The sequence below is a fragment of the Nicotiana sylvestris genome, chromosome 5, assembly GCF_000393655.2.
Source record: "Nicotiana sylvestris chromosome 5, ASM39365v2, whole genome shotgun sequence".
Taxonomy (NCBI): domain Eukaryota; kingdom Viridiplantae; phylum Streptophyta; class Magnoliopsida; order Solanales; family Solanaceae; genus Nicotiana; species Nicotiana sylvestris.
In genome coordinates this window covers 155,468,984-155,487,344 of record NC_091061.1, presented here as the reverse complement: position 1 = coordinate 155,487,344, position 18,361 = coordinate 155,468,984, and the positions used below count along the sequence as shown (strand labels likewise).

General features: G+C 40.6%; 1 protein-coding gene and 1 non-coding gene across 2 annotated transcripts; one reads left to right on the top strand and one right to left on the bottom strand.

Annotated features, from left to right (window-relative positions):
• Positions 1 to 4,424: 4,424 nt before the first annotated feature.
• LOC138869800 (small nucleolar RNA R71) lies at positions 4,425 to 4,529 on the bottom strand. The gene has a single exon (XR_011400053.1). It is a non-coding gene; the product is annotated as a small nucleolar RNA R71 (small nucleolar RNA).
• Positions 4,530 to 5,113: 584 nt separating this feature from the next.
• LOC104247437 (uncharacterized) lies at positions 5,114 to 6,080 on the top strand. The gene is made up of 2 exons (XM_009803462.1): positions 5,114 to 5,684; positions 5,785 to 6,080. Exons 1-2 carry the CDS (start codon positions 5,114 to 5,116, stop codon positions 6,078 to 6,080), a joined length of 867 nt encoding a protein of 288 aa, XP_009801764.1.
• Positions 6,081 to 18,361: the final 12,281 nt, after the last annotated feature.

Sequence of the window (18,361 nt, the reverse complement as noted above, 5' to 3'; positions counted from 1 at the left end):
TCCACATGAAGGTCCTTATATGGAATGTCAAAAAGATCGGTAAAGTCGAGAAGCAGAGAGAGGCCAAAGATTATATAAGAGCACAAGAGGCAGATTTGATTGGCTTGGTGCACATCCGGTGTGTACATCAAACCAATGAATGCAAGACATGTATGTATATACACACTGTGATATGTATTATAACCCCCAATAGCAAACAAGAAAAATTAGGATTACCAAACGGAATTTTGTTCTTCATCTGCCATGTCACTCTTTGGATTCTGCATTTGTTCTTATCATGTTCTTTGTGACGACCCGAAACCTCGAAATTTTCTTTTTGAGGGAAAAATGGTAATTTGACCGAACCCGTAGGTTCGAGCCGTCATTTACGACTTAACTCGATCCGATGACCATTCGGAATCCGCTCGAGGTTCTCGGGACCTCAACCAATTATACCAACACGTCCCAAAATACATTACGAACTTAGTCGAGCCTTCAAATCACACCAAACAATGCCGAAATCATGAATCATACCCTAATTCAAGCTTTATGAACTTTAGAACTTCAAACTTCTTCATTCGATGTCGAAATCTATAAAATCACGTCCGATTGACCTCAAATTTTGCACACAAGTCACGTTCAACATTACAAACCTACTACAATTTTCGGAATTGGAATCCGACCCCGATATCAAAAAATCCACTCGCGGTCAAACTTCTCATAAACCTTCAAATTTCTAGCTTTCGCCAAACGACCCCAAAATGACCCACGGACCTCCAAATCCACTTTCGGATGCGCTCCCAATACCAGAATCACCATACGGAACTATTCTCATACTCGGAATCCTAAACGGACATTGATAACATTGAAATGCACTCCATCCCAAATTTAGGACATCCTTCCCAAAATGCCAACTTTCCACAATAGGCACCAAAACGCTCCCGGGTTATCCAAAGCCTAATCCGGGCGTACGCCCAAGTCTAAAATCATCATACTAACCTGTTAGAACTTTCAAACCCCAATTCCGAGATCGTTTACTCAAAAATTACCCTTAGTCAATTCTTCCATTTTAAAGCTTCTGAAATGAAAATTTTCTCTCCAAATCAACTCCGAATTTCCTGAAATTCAACTCCGACCACGCGTACAAATTATAATACCTGAAGTGAAGCTACCCATGGCCTCAAACCATCGAATGACGTGCTAGAGCTCAAAATGACCGGTGGGGTCGTTACATTCTCTCCCACTTGAACATATATTCGTCCTCGAACTTGCTAAGAACTGCTCTGGAGTTGTCTGAAATCACTCTGAAATCACTGTTTAACTCCTCGTAATATGTTTCATATACACCTTTATATATACGTTATATCTCTCCTCTTTTTTGAAGTAGATAGAAAAATAAAAGAACTCCTTTCGCACACTCGCGCCTCTTTTCTTGATCATACTTCGTGAGGACCTCTATGCATAAGCGAATTAGGTAAGTTAATATACACTAATATACTAAGTTTACTGTCAAATATTTAAACTATATAATGAACTTTTTAACGACATATATAATATTTGGACAAAAACTACTGGTTCATGTGAATCCATATATTACTATATAGATCCGCCTCTGCCTCTATGGACTTAGATAAGCTCCTATAACTTGGTTTGACAAATTTATAGCATGTTTCACCAAATTTGTTTGGGTAAAAGTGCTTCCTTGTTGTCAAAATTGCATTTTTTCAAATTTAAGGCGTTTGGCCAAATTATTTCAAAGAAAAAAATGTTTTTCAATAGAAGATGAAGCTATTTTTGAGAAGATGAAAAAAGTAGCTTCCATAAAAATATTTTTGTAAAAAAATGCTTTTGAAAAAAAATACACTTAGAAATAATTGTTTTAAAAACTTGATCAAACACTAATTGCAGCTCAAAAATATTTTTTAAATTAGCCAAACAAAAATTACTTTTCACCAAAAATATTTTTTTAGAAAATACTGTTGAGAAAAATACTTTTTGGAATAGGCTTATTTTGTAAGCTTGACCAAACGGAATATTAATTATTATCTTTTTCCTTTAAGCTTCGAGTGTAGCGGAGCTGATTCATCCGTCTGCTCTCCGCATAATGCATTGATCTGATGAGATTCGTTTTCTTGCTTTTGTACACATGTTGATGAGTACTGATCTAATCAAAAGTTGTTGCTCACTATATTGTAACTATAATTAATTAATTACATGTACATAAATTTACCTCGACTCATTTGATTTTTGCTATTTTAATTTGTATCATGGAGTCTTGAAATTGAAATGTGGGTTTTTAATTTGTACATAGTACTAGGAGGCAATATTACTGTGAGAACGAAATTTCCAACAAAATAAATTAAAAAAGTGAGAAACAGATAAGACCCGGACAATGAAAACACATGTTTGAACGAATGAAGAAATAAAAGAAACTTGTGCATGTGCATGCAGAGACTTTCAATGCTAAGTTCTATTCATGGTGCAAAATGATTTACACCGTCAAATCCCCTTAAAATCTGAATACAAATAATTCTCTATACAAATATTAATTGATAATTGTATACGGGTAAAATCGGGGTAATTGATGTTTAGCTTAAAGTATATATATTTTTATGTAAATCGCCTCATATCTTACTCTTGTTTCGTGAATTTGTGATGTTAAATGCGATGAATTATATTGATTTGAAGTGTTTTACTTGTAGGAATGATTCGGGAGCAATTTGGGACAAAACGTGCAAGAATTGAAGCTAAAACGAAAAAAATCGGAAAAGGAAGCCAGTTGGGCGCCACAGGCAGCGGCTGGCGCCACCTGTGGCGCCGAAAACAGTATGCTCACATTTGGGGCGCTATGGAGGGCGCCTGGCACCGGGCTGGGCGCTGGTGACGTGAAATATGTCTTATTTTGTCTGGGACAAGTTTATTTCAGCCCTTGACCTACCCAACTGATATAAAAGCAAGACTAAACCTATTTTTGAGGGGAGAGACGCCCTTTGGAGCAAATATACACGCAAGAAACATTGAGGAGAAAGAACATCTCAGAATTCTTCATCTTTTCTAGTATTTTCAATTAATCAAAACTTATGCAATTGTTTGATTACATCATGAGTGGCTAAACACCCATCGTTCTGGGGTTGTGCTTTAGCCATGAATATTGTTGTTTTACGTTGACTTGACCTTGATTATAATTCACCAATATATGGTTGTTTCTTCAATTCTGTGTTTAATTGCTTAATTGTCTGGCCAGTAGTTAGGTTTTATTTACTATTTATGCTATGCTTGGGAAAGCCGTGTTTAGATTAGAGAAGAATTGAAGAGAGCATGATCTTAACCCTTAGGGGGAGCGGATTTGTGGTTAGGATAGGAATATACCTAGTCACCATGCTTAATTAAATATCGTGATCTTAATGCGTTCTTAATAGAATGATTTCATAGGAATATAGGCGTTAATCTATTGAGAATAGGTGAGTAGTACTTCGGGAGAAGGCTATGAGAGCATTTATCGATTAATTAGCAACCATGAGTGAATTATATGAAAGAGAGTTAGAACACAATACGATTGGTGAATCGATCACAACTCTGGAATACTTGTCTCTACTGAATACACAACAATCAACTCGTTACTTGATAACTTAGTTATTATTTAGAATTGTAGTATAATATAATCATATTATTGGACTTTGATTTTAGCTGGATTGAGTAACAATTTTAGTGATTTAGTGAGTAGTTTACACAAGTCTCTGTGGGTTCGACACTCAACTTATCATTATATTACTTGTCGACCACGTATACTTGCGTGTGCGTTTGGGAGCAACAAGTTTTTGGCGCCGTTGCTGGGGACTTGAATATTAAGTACTTGCTAGTTTTTGCTTTAATTGTTTATTTAGTGTAGTCTAACGTTACTTGATTGTTGCTCAGATCTCAGGAACTTTGATTGAATGCGTAGGGTCAGAAGCCAGGACCGACTTCAAGGCTTTGATCCTGAACCTGAGAGAACATTTCACAGGAGGTTGAGGGAAGCAAGGGATACGAATAATATTCAGGCACTTGTTCAATTTCCTGTGGACATGGCAGAGGAGCAACCCATAGATGTTCAGGAGGTGGCGATGCCCAGCATTGCTAATGTCACCTCCAGTATACTGAAGCCCAGGATCACTGGGCACTTTGAGCTGAAATAGAGCATGATCCAGTTACTTCATGCAAATGGGCAATTTATGGGTCTTCCACACGAGGATCCACAACAGCATATTCTGAACTTCTTGGAGATTAGTGATACTTATATCACTAACAGGGTCACTCCAGATTATGTGAGGCTCACACTTTTTCCATTCTCTCTGTTGGGAGAGGCTAAGTGATGGCTAAAGGTAGAACCAACTAATTCCATCACATCATGGAATGATTTGGCAAGAAAATTTCTGGCAAGGTTCTTTCCTTCAGGCAAAACTGCAAAGATCAGAAGTGAGATAGTGGCCTTCAAACAGAAAGCGGGAGAATCTTTATACTCAGCTTGGGAAAGGTTCAAGGGGCTACTCAGAGACTGTCCTCATCATAATCAGACGAATGAAGTATTAGCTCACACTTTCATAGAAGGGCTACATTCAGAAACAAAGATCGTGGTACATGCTGCAGTTGGGGGTCATGTGTTGGAGAAAAGCTTTGACGAGATATATGCATTATTGAACAAATTCTCCAAGATCAATCCGGATTAGCAAGGAGAGGTGGGCAGACACACAGTGCAAAAGTCTGCAGAGGTTCTTGAGTTAGATGTCATCTTAGCATTATCCGCGCAGATTTCTACACTGACCAATCAAGTCAACCAGATGAACTTGAGTATCAACAAGCAACAGGTACAACAGGTTTAAGCTTTTTGTGAAATATGTGGAGAGGGGCACACGAGTGACATGTGCCCCGCAAACCCAGAGTTTGTATGCTTTGTGGGTAATCCAAATAGGAGACAAACAAACCAATATGGGAACACTTATAATCCCAACTAGAGGAACCACCCAAACTTCTCTTGGGGTGGAAACCAGGGCACTCAAATCAATACAGGCCTCAAGCACCTCAACAGGAATATAGACAACCTCAGGTTGAACAACAAGCGAGTCCTACAAGTCACCTTGAAGACATGTTCAAAAAAATGATGGTTGAACAACAAACCGTCGCCACAACAGTGAGAAATTTGGAGCGTCAAGTGGGACAGCTTGCCAGTGCTCAAAACACTAGACCAACTGGAGCTCTTCCAAGTGACACTGAAGCAAATCCTAGGGCGGCCCTTAATGCCGCGTCGTTGAGGAATGGGAGACAACTAGAGGAAGTTCTTTCTAAAAAAAGGAAACAAGTGACTTTTAATGAGAGGCCAACCACTATAGAATCAACATTAGAGAAAGCTAAGGAGCCAGAGAAGCCAGCTGGAAAGGCGGTGGCTGAGCAACCCCCACAATTGGTTGCAAGGCCACCACCTCCATTCCCTCAAAGATTGCAGAAATTAAGAGATAATACCGCATATAAAAAGTTTCTTGATATCTTGAAGCAGGTGCAAATTAATATTCCATTTGTTGACATCTTACAAGAAGTACCCAAATATGCAAAATACATCAAGGACATTGTGACAAATAAAAGGAGGCTAACCAAGTTCGAGACTGTGACACTCACTGACGAGTGCAGTTCCATAATTCAAGGCAAGTTACCTCAGAAATTGAAGGATCCAAGTAGTTTCACTATCCAAATCTCGATTGGTAAACATGTTGGTGGGTGAGCTTTATGTGATCTTGGAGCGAGCATCAAGTTGATGCCGCTATCTGTGTTCAGACAGTTGGGGTTGGGTGAGCCACGCCCAACAACAGTTAGCTAATCGCTCCCTTGCTCATCCTGAGGGGGTGATTGAAGATGTGCTAGTTCAAGTGGGTTCTTTCATATTCCCTGCTGATTTCATTATCCTGGACTACGAGCCCGATCAGGAAGTCCCATTTATTTTGGGGCGTCCATTTCTAGCCATGGGTCGAGCTATTATTGATGTTTGCAAAGGAAAGATGACAATGAGAGTGGGTGATCGAGTGGAGGTCTTCAATGTTTTACAGAGCACTCAAGTTACCAGCCCACTATGAAGAGTTATCCATGATCTCTGTGGTGGAGAGTGATGCCACATCGTTAGTGCCCTATATGAGCCCCGTAGATCCTGTTGAACGAGTATTGATTGGGGATGTAGAAAATAGTGAAGATGAAATGATATGAGAAATCGAGCAAGTACTGGATATGTCCTGCAGTTATGTACATGGGTTTAGAAAATTTGAAGAGTTAGATAGGCCTGTTACTCTGACCTTTCCCAGACCATCTATTGAAGAAGCTCCGAAGCTAGAACTCAAGCCACTTCCAGCACATCTATGCTATGCTTATTTGGGGAGCTCTGAGACATTGCCTGTGATTATTTCGTCCAGCTTGACCAGCACTCAAGAAGAAAAATTGCTCAGAGTACTCTGTGAGCATAAAAAGGCCATTGGGTGGACTATAGCTGACATCAAGGGTATTAGTCCATCGTTTTGCATGCATAAAATCTTTTTAGAGGATGGACACTGCCCCACTGTGGAGCAGCAAAGAATATTAAATCCCATTATGAAAGAGGTGGTGAAAAAGGAAGTAATCAAGTTGCTCGATCCAGGGATCATTTTTCCTATTTCTGACAACAACTGGGTAAGCCCAGTTCAATGTGTGCCCAAAAAGGGAGCAATGACTGTAGTTGAGAACGAGAAGAATGAGCTAAACCCTACTCGCACTGTTACGGGATGGAGAGTCTGCATTGATTATAGAAGGCTCAACAAGGCAACTCGCAAGGACCATTTCCCACTTCCATTCATCGACCAAATGCTAGACAGGTTAGCCGGGCATGAATATTACTGCTTCCTTGATGATTATTCAGGATACAATCAGATTGTCATATGCCCAGAGGATCAGGAGAAGACTACTTTCACTTGTCCTTATGGCACTTTTGCCTTCAAGCGAATGCCGTTTGGACTTTGTAATGCACCATCCACTTTCCAGAAGTGCATGATGGCTATTTTCACCGACATGGTGGAAATATTTGTGGAAGCGTTTATGGATGATTTTTCAGTTTTTGGGTCTTCTTATGATAACTGCTTGAGGAATTTGAGCAAGGTGCTAGCCCGTTGTGAAGAAACAAATCTGGTACTGAATTGGGAAAAGTGTCATTTTATGGTACAAGAAGGCATCGTGTTGGGTCACAGAGTATCTAGGAGCGGCATTGAAGTTGATAAAGCGAAGGTGGAGGCAGTTGAAAGTTACCTCCACCTATTTCAGTGAAGGGTGTCGGAGTTTCTTGGGACACGCGGGTTTCTATCGGTGCTTTATTAAAGATTTTTCGAAAATTGCTACTCCTTTGTGCAGGCTGCTTGAAAAAAATGTAACTTTCAACTTTAATGATGCTTGCCTCAAGGAATTTGTAGAACTTAAAAAGAAGTTGGTGACTGCTCCCATTATTATGGCACCTGATTGGTCCTTACCATTTGAACTCATGTGTGATGCGAGTGACCTTGCTATTGGGGCAGTTCTCGGCTAGAGGAAGGACAAGGTGTTTTATTCCATCTACTATGCGAGTAAGACTCTTGATGATGCACAGCTGAATTACACCACCACTGAGAAGGAGTTGTTAGCTGTAGTGTGGGCCTTTGAGAAATTTCGGGCGTACTTGGTGGGAACGAAAGTCATAGTCCATACCGATCATGCTGCAATCAGGTATTTGTTTACGAAAAATGAATCTAAGGCTAGATTGATGCACTGGGTTTTATTGCTACAGAAATTTGATGTAGAGATACGAGATAGAAAGGGGACAGATAACCAAGTAGCTCACCACTTGTCGAGGTTGGAAAATCACGATCACGTGGAGGAGGGTGGCCAAATTAAAGAAGTATTCCCTGATGAGCAACTTTTTGATATAAACCAAGACCCTCCCCCATGGTACACACACTATGTGAACTATCTTGTGACTGGGGTACTTCCTCCCGAAATCCAATCTGAAGCTAGAAAGAGGTTTTTACATGATGTGAACTTCTACTACTGGGATGAGCCCTATTTGTATAAGCAATGTGCTTATCAGTTGATGAGGAGATGCATTCCTGAAAAAGAGGTGGAGTTAGTGTTGTATGATTGTCACGCATCATCTTATGGGAGCCATCATGGAGGAGATAGAACAGATGCAAGGGTGCTACAATCCGGTCTCTTTTGGCCGACTTTATTCAAGGATGCTCATGCATTTCGTTAAGAAATGTGACCAATGTTAGAAAATAGGAACAATCACAAGGAAGCATGAGATGCCTTTAAATAACATTCTAGAAGTTGAGCATTTTAATGTGTGGGGGATAGATTTTGTGGGGCCATTTCCACCGTCCAGAGGAAACAAATACATTTTGCTAGCAGTTGACTACGTGTCAAAATGGGTGGAGGCAATTGCTTTGCCAATGAATGATGCCATGGTGGTAACTGTTTTTATGAAAAAGAACATATTCTCGAGATTTGGGACTCCACGTGCCTTAATTAGTGATGAAGGGACTCATTTTTGCAATAGATTGTTGAATAGCCTTCTAGCTAAATATGGAGTTCGCCACAGAGTTGCTACAGTATATCATCCTCAAACAAGTGGGCAAGCTGAGGTGTCAAACAGAGAAATCAAGCAAATATTGGAGAAGACAGTGAGTGTGAATAGGAAGGATTGGGCTACAAAGTTGGATGATGCCCTATGGGCATATAGGACTGCATATAAAACGCCAATTGGAGCGTCCCCTTACAAGCTGGTTTATGGGAAGGCATGTCACTTGCCCGTTGATCTTGAACACAAGGCATACTGGGCCATTAAGAAGCTGAACATGGACCTTGGAGCCGCAGGTGAGAAAAGACTGATGCAGTTGAATGAGTTAGACGACTTCAGGCTGCACTCTTATGAAAATGCTAAGCTATATAAAGAAAAGACAAAAAGATGGCATGACAAGCATATCCAGCCACGTCACTTTGAGCCAGGCCAACAGGTATTATTATTTAATTCTAGACTACGGCTGTTCCCTGGGAAGCTAAAGCCAAGATGTTCAGGTCCTTTTGAGGTGGTGAGAGTCACTCCTTATGGTGCAATCGAGCTGCGAGCTTTAAATGGTGAGAGGAAATTCTTGGTGAATGGTCATAGAGTCAAACATTATTGGGGAGGAATGGTTAATCGTGAAAAGACCAAGGTTGTACTCGCTAATGAGTAAGTGAGACTCTGCGTCGTGCATCGACATTAAATCAGACGTTTGTTGGGAGGCAACCCAATTTTTATTGCATTCATAGTTAACTTCTTAATTTTTCTTTTTAGAATAGGTAGAGTATTGCATTTTCTTTATAGGTATAAATTTTTTAGATGTAATGGTGTAGGATGTGTAAATTGGGTATATATAGGTCTCGGGGGATCGGGATGTTTATTCAAAAAAAAATCAGCGTGAACGGTGCCCAGCGCTACCTGGGGCGCCAAAAACAGTAGGGTCCGAAAACCCCAGCCAGGCAGGGTGACAGGCGCCAAGCTGGGGGGTCCGGTAAGTTTTTCTTAATTTTTTTTATTTCGTTATTTATTGTATTTTAACCCATACCCATTTAACCCAACCCAAATACCCATTTACACTAATACTACTACCCATATCCCTTCCCAAACCCACCCAAACACAAACAACCCAAAATTTTACAACCTGAAGAAGCACACCTCCACGCCAACCGCTACTGTTCTGTCGACTCCCTTCTTCCTCTTCACGAAATTTTGTCTCCAATTTTTTCTTTCTTTCTCGCCATCTTGCACTCCTTTTCCAGGTATTTCTTCTTCTTCTCTTCTCGTTCTTGTTGTACTCTAACTAGTAGATTAACATAATCCCAATCCCAAGAGCTCTACCTCCCCATTGTTTTCCTCATATAGTTCTTATGAAATTTTTATGGTGAGTGATTTATTTTGGTCGAAAACTATGTGTTTGATATGTATACGGAGTAGTAAACTAGAATTCCCTCTACTTCATTGAAAATTGGGAGGGCCGCCATGTTCCACCATTGTTGAAATATAAGAACACACTTTATGCCCATATTGTGTTTGTTTAAATGCTTGAAAGAGGATTTTTGGGCACCGGTGAAGTCTGTGTAACCGGAAACAATTGTATATGCATTTGGGCTATGTGTGGGGTGTGTAGGGTCACTTTTACATGCTCGGGGATGTGGTGTTGATGAAGAACATGTTCTTACACCATTGCTTTTATATGTTGTATGTTGTAGAATCTTGTAAGTTAGCCTAATTTAGTATAGTCTAGTATTTGTGAAAGGTGCATACTATATGCCTTTTGCTTAACTTATTGAGAATTCACATTACCATGATCAATCTTTATTGTGTAGCATGGGGAAGTCTTGAGTACCCATAGCTTTGAGGTGCAACACTTGTATTTGTGCCTTCAGTTTTTAAGTGTGGGGTCATTTCATGACTTGCACGACAACCTGAGGCATATTTCTTGAACCATTATCATATTCATGTTTACTTGTGTTGCAGGATACTATGGCTCGTGATATCACTAGAAAAGGCAAAGGCATTGGAAAGTCCTCCACCACCTCTCCGGCGACCAAAAAGTGCAAGCAGGGAGAAAACTCTTCACGGCAATCCAAAGGGCAACAGGTCGCTGAGGGATCGAAGCAAGTGCCATTGAGGCCGAGGCCTCATTTGGACTTGGTTGATGCTACTGCTATAGCATGGCATAGAGACTTTGTGTCGTCTGGTCGGTACGTTTCTGAGATGGGGATTAATACCATATCCTTAGAGAAGAAATTCTCGGAGATACTTGACAGGTTGCGAGCTCTAAAGATGGACAAGTTCTTGGAATGCCCGGGGCTGCAAACCTGAGCACTTCATGTGTACGAGAGCTATATGCTAACTGGGATTATCGCAGAATCACTTCATGTGTACGAGGAAAGGATGTGCCACTGGGCAGGGAGTATTTGTGTGACTATTTAGGAGTTGAGAATGTCGACCCAAGGAGACTCCAACGATTGATCTGAAAGCCGAAGTATGAGCAAATACGTCACATTCTTTGTGGCATAGAGTCCAATGCTAAGTGGATATGGAAGCAAGGCAACATTCACTTCTCTATGGTCCGCTCAGACTTCAACAACACTGCCAAAGTGTGGCAGAACTTTGTGCAGGCGAGATTAATGCCGGCGGAGCACAGTAGTGACTGCACTCGAGCTAGGGTGTGTCTCATCTTCTCCTTGATGATAGGCCGACCAATAAATGTAGCTGACATCATGCTCAATGAGATGGCCCGCACAAGGTTTGGGCGACAGAATCAGCGGTTCTTCTTTGGCAATTTACTTACTCAGTATATGATGTTTATGGAGTACCAGAGTACCCCGGACATGATGAGGTGGTGGAGGCGCCGTCAGGGCTTATGGAGATCACATCGGTGGTGGAGGCATCATTCAAACTCACCCCCGCTGCTCGGATGGAGTGAGAGGAGAATTTCAACAGGTACATTTATAATACTTAGAACTTGCTCATAAGCAGGGCTGGCATTACAGACGAGGAGCATATGAATTTGTGTGATGACTTGTCCAGCACGTCCAAGGAAATGTTGGGGATTGCATCGGGCAGTCCCGTTCACCCGTCTGAGGACATCAACTCTGCAAAAGGCTCGGATACTGAGGATGAGGATGGCAATGGTGCTACGGGGCCCATGAATTTGGTGCCTTTAGGACCGGATGATGATGACCCCAGCACTGCTGGGGAAGTGGACTTTGATTGACAGGGAGTTTTTCTTTTCACCCTACTCTGTTTTTCATTTTTACTTGCATCGGGGGCTATGCATAATTTAAGTGTGGGGTGGGAGGAATACTACCTGTGTTGTAGTTGTATATTTTGTATTAACTTGTTTTGTTTTGTTTCTTTCCGTAGTTCTAGTGTAGTCAGTCTAGTTTAGTATAAGTTGCTTTAATTGAAAAAAAAAAGCATAAAAACACAAAAAAGAATTTTTGCTTGTTTTGAAAAAGCTCGGACTTTTCCCGACGATGGATCTTTTGGACAATTTTCTTGAGGGCTAAAAGTCCGATTTAAAAACACCAAAAAGTTTTTATTTTTTTTTTATTTTATTTTTTTGAATATCTAGGTAGTATTCCTTGGTTTTTCTTTGGGCACCGGTTCTTTTCCAAGGATGTAGCTTGAACCGGGCACTTTTAATTTCTTTTTAGGAGTAGTTTAGGAAGAAACTGAGTCGTTCTGAGATACTCACTAGCATGATTGATGTTGGCACATTAGGATATGACATACATTCTGTTTTCCCGTGTATTTGGTTTGAATTGTAAAGCCTAAGTAAAGTAAATAGCCTATTTTGTGACGCCTTTTCTCAGTTGTCTGACTTGTATGCCGCATAGTGCAATGTTGCTTAAATTTCTCATTTATTTGTGCTTGCTTGACTTGAGAGTTGAACAGGACCGTCTTGATTGAGTCATGTGCAACGTGTGTGTGAGGATTCGTGATTTTATGTGCTATCCTGTGTAGTCTAGAACTTGCCCCGTGTGTTAATTGAAGCAAAATTGTGAGTTGTTCTAATCTAGGAGATGACGTAGGCATTTTTCTTGCTCGATCATAGATGTTCTTGTCACATAAAAATAAAATTTTCTGTTGCTAGCCCCTTTGAGCCTATAGACCTTTCTTTTGGCACCCACATACAAGCCATACCCCTATTTTGTTCTTAATTTGATATTGATTGAACCTATACCTCCTAAGGCACTTAGTCGCTAAAAGAAGTAAGGTGAGATATTGGGGAGTAGTTTTCGAGTGGAAACATGAAAGGGCTCGTTGGTGCACTAAAGTTGAAATCAAAAGTCACTAGCCGATGAACTTTAATATATGGAGTGTGTGAAAAAAAAAAAGAGAGAAAGGAAAAGAAAAATTGCAAGAAAAGAGAAAAAAGAAAATATGATAGTTCAAATAATGTAGAAAGATACACACCTCCAATTCTTATTGATTTGTGCTAGTGACAAAATAGAGAAGTACTTAAGTGAAAAGAGGGCTATGTTGTATATGGCACTATTTGGTTGAGAAGAATATGTGCTTGAAATTTAAATGTAGTGTATTAAAGTGCTTAGGAAGGTGAGTCACTATTTCTAAATATATCCTACCCGTCCCTTAGCCTACATTACAACCTAAAAGTCCTAATTGATCCTAAATTTGGCTAGCTTAAATTAGTGGAGATATACACTACGGGCAAGCTTATGGTACGACCACGGGATGCATATGAATTCTTTGTGAGAGTGAGCGAATTTTGTTCAATTGTGCAATGTCCTTAATCTATATTCAAAAGTATATTTGAATGTGTGGACTACTATATTCACTCTTTTGGTTTGTTGATGAGGGCACATGATATCATGAATGGTTGGTAATGTTGTAAACTTTCTTGTTGGGTAAGTGCATAAATTGAGGGTACTTAGTAGTTGCAAGTCGGCTTGTGAGGTTGGGTGGTGACAATTAGGTTATTGGAAATTATTGAATTGAAATATTATACTTGGGCTTGCTTAAACGGGAAGAATGTGAATTTTTGTGTGTTCATGCTTGTGTGCCGGTATTGATCGTAGTCAAGGGTATAGTGTGTGGGTGCTCCTTTATGATTGATCGTTGTACGTAGTTGGGGGTTTATTAGATAGTCCGATTGCTCGAGGACGAGCAAGAGTCTAAGTGTGGGGTGTTGATGTTTAGCTTAAAGTATATATATTTTTATGTAAATCGCCTCATATCTTACTCTTGTTTCATGAATTTGTGATGTTAAATGTGATGAATTATATTGATTTGAAGTGTTTTACTTGTAGGAATGATTCGGGAGCAATTTGGGATAAAACGTGCAAGAATTGAAGCTAAAACAAAAAAAATCGGAAAAGGAAACCCGTTGGGCGCCACAGGCATCGCCTGGCACCACCTGTGGCGCCGAAAATAGTATGCCCACATTTGGGGCGCTATGGAGGGCGCCTGGCACCGGGCTAGGCGCTGGTGATGTGAAATATGTCCTATTTTTTCCGGGACAAGTTTATTTCGGCCCTAGACCTACCCAACTGATATAAAAGCAAGACTAAACCTATTTTTGAGGGGAGAGACGCACTTTGGAGCAAATATACACGCAAGAAACATTGAGGAGCAAGAACATATCAGAATTCTTCATCTTTTCTAGTATTTTCAATTAATCAAAACTTATGCAATTGTTTGATTACATCATGAGTGGCTAAACACCCATCGTTCTGGGGTTGTGATTTAGCCATGAATATTGTTGTTTAACGTTGACTTGACCTTGATTATAATTCACCAATATATGGTTGTTTCTTCAATTCTGTGTTTAATTGCTTAATTGTCTGGCCAACAGTTAGGTTCTATTTACTATCTATGCTATGCTTGGAAAAGCCGTATTTAGATTAGAGAAGAATTGAAGAGAGCATGATCTTAACCCTTAGGGGGAGCAGATTTGTGGTTAGGATAGGAATATACCTAGTCACCGTGCTTAATTAAATATCGTGATCTTAATGCGTTCTTAATAGATTGATTTCATAGGAATATAGGCGTTAATCTATTGAGAATAGGTGAGTAGTACTTCGGGAGAAGGCTATGAGAGCATTTATCGATTAATTAGCAACCATGAGTGAATTATATGAAAGAGAGAGTTAATTAGAACACAATACGATTGGTGAATCAATCACAACTCTAGAATACTTGTCTCTACTGAATACACAACAATCAACTCGTTACTTGATAACTTAGTTATTATTTAGAATTGTAGTATAATATAATCATATTATTGGACTTTGATTTTAGCTGGATTGAATAACAATTTTAGTGATTTAGTGAGTAGTTTACACAAGTCTCTGTGGGTTCGACACTCAACTTATCATTATATTACTTGTCAACCACGTATACTTACGTGTGCGTTTGGGAGCAACTGTAACCTACACCCCGATTTTCAAGTGGGTCAAACGAAGCAAAGGCATGATTATATGGGGTCAAAATCGAAGCTGGAACATCTCTTACTAAGGTCAGAATGGAGTGGTCGCCACCGGGCTTGATAAGACAATACTTCTCTGATCCCGGAACGAGCTACAAGACCTCGGAAAATACGACAATGGTTGTACACGACTAACAAAGGGCCGCGATATCCACACCCCATCGGATATCACGGCGCATATCTCGGTCCGTATTGGCAGCGGATCAATGGTTAATGAAAAAAAGGTTTTTTACCTTTATTAGAGTAGTATTAGGGGTGAAACTCTCCTACTATATAAAAGGGATAGCTTTTATTCAATACAGTCACTGTAACATGCATATCAAGGCAATACAAACTAATTTCTCTGCTTTCTAATTATTGAAAGGTTCCTATTTTAATCATAGCCCTTCATATACGTTTGGCTCCGAACCGAGGGCAGAACACTGTTAAGCTTAGATCTGAACCTGAATTGACCGCCACAACTGGTTCGGTTATTTATTTTATCTTTAATTTGCTTATCTAATATTCTTGTTTATTTGTGTTGAATCAATCCACATATCTTTAAAACCGCGTATAAATTCAATTGTTATCCGTTTTAAGGGTAAACAGTTTGGCGCCACTGTGGGCTAAGGATAATAGTTGTGGTTTGATACAAATTTCCGTAACACACTCTATTTTATGCTTGTTCTTTAAGATTTTAATTTCAGGTCATCTTAAAAATATCAAACTCTCAGTCTGCTCACTTGAATGTTGATGCTGAGTCTGGCCATCGTGGCGAAAACAACAATATGGTGCCTTGCAATGAGGTGCCTCATACTGATCCCAATGGAGTCCCAGTTGTAGACCCGCTCGATGCTAACTCGCATGCGGTCATTGACGCCAACATGCCTACCGACCCTGAGAACAATATTTGTGGAAGATCCCGACCAACAACTCGAGGGGCACCCGAAGGCGAAGGCAAAGGTGACGGGGTCAGTCTACGTTTGATCTTCGAAATGTTACAAGCCGAACAGGAAGCAATAGCGCAGCTGCAAAATCAAAACCGCACCCCCCAGTAGGGTTGAACCCGAACCATTCTGGGAAAACAACCGAAGAAATGAGCAGGTCACCAAAAGGTCGGGTGAAACTAAGACCAGTATCAGTTCCGAAGTAATGAAAATGCTCGAAGCATTAACCAAACGGGTGGAGTCATGTGAAAATAAAATTGAAGAAAATGACAAGAAAGTAGAGACGTATAATTCCCAGGTCGATCAAATCCCAGGAGTGCCTCTGATATTGAAAGGCCTGGACTCCAAAAAATTTGTCAAAATGCCTTTTCCTCCAATCGCGGCACCGAAGCCAATCTCGAAGAATTTTCATATGCCCGATATTCCGAATTATAACGGAACCACAGATCCAAATGAACATGTAACCTCCTACACGTGCGCCATCAAAGTTAACGACTTGGAAGACGACGAAATTGAGTCAGTGTTATTAAAAATGTTTGGGGAATCTCTATCAAAAGGAGCAATGATATGGTACCACAACTTGCCCACAAATTCCATTGATTCGTTCGCTATGCTTGCGGATGCTTTTGTAAAGCCTCATGTAGGGGACATCAAAGTTGAGACCAAAAAATCAGATCTTTTCAAGGTTAAGCAAAGGGAAAACGAAATGCTTAGGGAGTTCGTATTACGGTTTCAAATGGAATGAATGGACTTGCCTTCGGTTGCGAATGATTGGGCCGTTCAAACGTTCACTCAAGTACTTAACCCTTGAAGCTCTTTGGCTTTACAGCAGCTAAAACAAAATTTGTTAGAGTACTCGACTGTAACTTGGTATGACGTCCACAATAGGTACCAGTCAATAATCAGAGTCGAGGACGAGCAACTCGAAGCCCCTTCAGGGTTCGTTTATCACATCAGAACCGACGATATGCCTAAGAGAGTCATTGACCACGAATCAAGGTCGGTCCGAGATCGGTACCAACCATACAGTGTAGATCGAAGGGGAAACGAGTGTAGGCGCAACTCTACAAGGAAGGGAAATAGAATCGATCAAGGTCCCAATAGTCGAGGCTGATGAAAAAAAATGGTTTCGATAGGCCGTTTGAAAAGGATGCTCCAAGATTGTCAGAGTATAACTTCAACATTGATGCAACCATCATCATATTAGCCATTGGGCATATCAAGGAGACCAAGTGTCCTCAACCACTGCAGTCCGACCCTACCCAGAGAGACCCTAACCTAGTGTGCAAGTATCATAACACTCATGGCCACAAGACCGAGGACTACCGAAAATTAAGAGAAGAGGTTTCCCGTTTATTCAATAATAGGCATCTTCAGGAATATCTGAGTGATCGAGCCAAAAATCACTTCATGAAAAGGGACTCCAATAAATAGACCGAACAAGAAGAACCTCAGCAAGTCATAAGCATGATCATCAGAAGGGTCAATGTCCCTCAAGGTCCAATGATAAAACGCACTAAAATATCTATCAATAGGGAAAACGAACCGAGATTATATCCCGAAGGGAACTATTTCATTCAATGATGATAATGCCAAGGGCATCGTGCAACCTCATAACGACTCACTGGTAATATCTGTATTTATCAATAAATCTCGAGTTAAACGTGTTTTGATTGATCTAGATAGCTCGGCTAACATTATCAGATCAAGAGTCCTAGAGCAGTTAGGATTAGAAGATCAAATAGTGCCAGCAGTTCGGGTGTTGAATGGATTTAACATGGCGTGCAAAACCACCAAAGGGGAAATAACCGTACCGGTGAACACTACTGGGACCATCCAGGAAACAAAGTTCTATGTGATCAAAGGGGATATGAGATATAATGCTCTATCGGAAGACCATGAGTTCACAATATGAGGGCAGTTCCTTCGACCTTACACCAGGCATTGAAGTCCCTACACCAGGAGGAATCAAGATGGTATACGGAGAACACCCGGCCGCAAAGGAGATGTTCGCAATCGATGAAGTACTCTCGGTACCCGCTGTTTTGACATTAAAGAGCACGGAGCCGACCAAAAAGGCTGAAGTTAAATAACAATCACCGAGGATGGTCCTGATCGAATCGGAGAAACGAGGAGTCGATGAAGAGGATAATTACGGAGTTCCGAGATCATTCACAGCTCCTGATGATACCGGCGCTGCCAAATCAATGGTTGAAGAGTTAGAGCAGGTCATATTGATTTAGCACCTGACGGATCGAAAAGTATAGCTGGGCACGTGGTTAGACTTCGAGCTCGGAAAAAAACTCATTAATTTTCTTAAAGCTAATGTAGATTGTTTCGCTTGGTCCCATCTTGACATGACAGGGATCCCACCGGAGATAACCACTCAAAATCTGAGTTTGGACCTAAAGTTCCACCTGG

Bases quoted from the DNA above. Each gene is read 5' to 3' on its own strand.
- LOC104247437 (XM_009803462.1), top strand. From the start codon at position 5,114: ATGATGGTTGAACAACAAACCGTCGCCACAACAGTGAGAAATTTGGAG. The intron at 5,685-5,784 runs GTAGTTTCACTA...ATCTGTGTTCAG, and splicing joins TCAGAAATTGAAGGATCCAA to ACAGTTGGGGTTGGGTGAGC.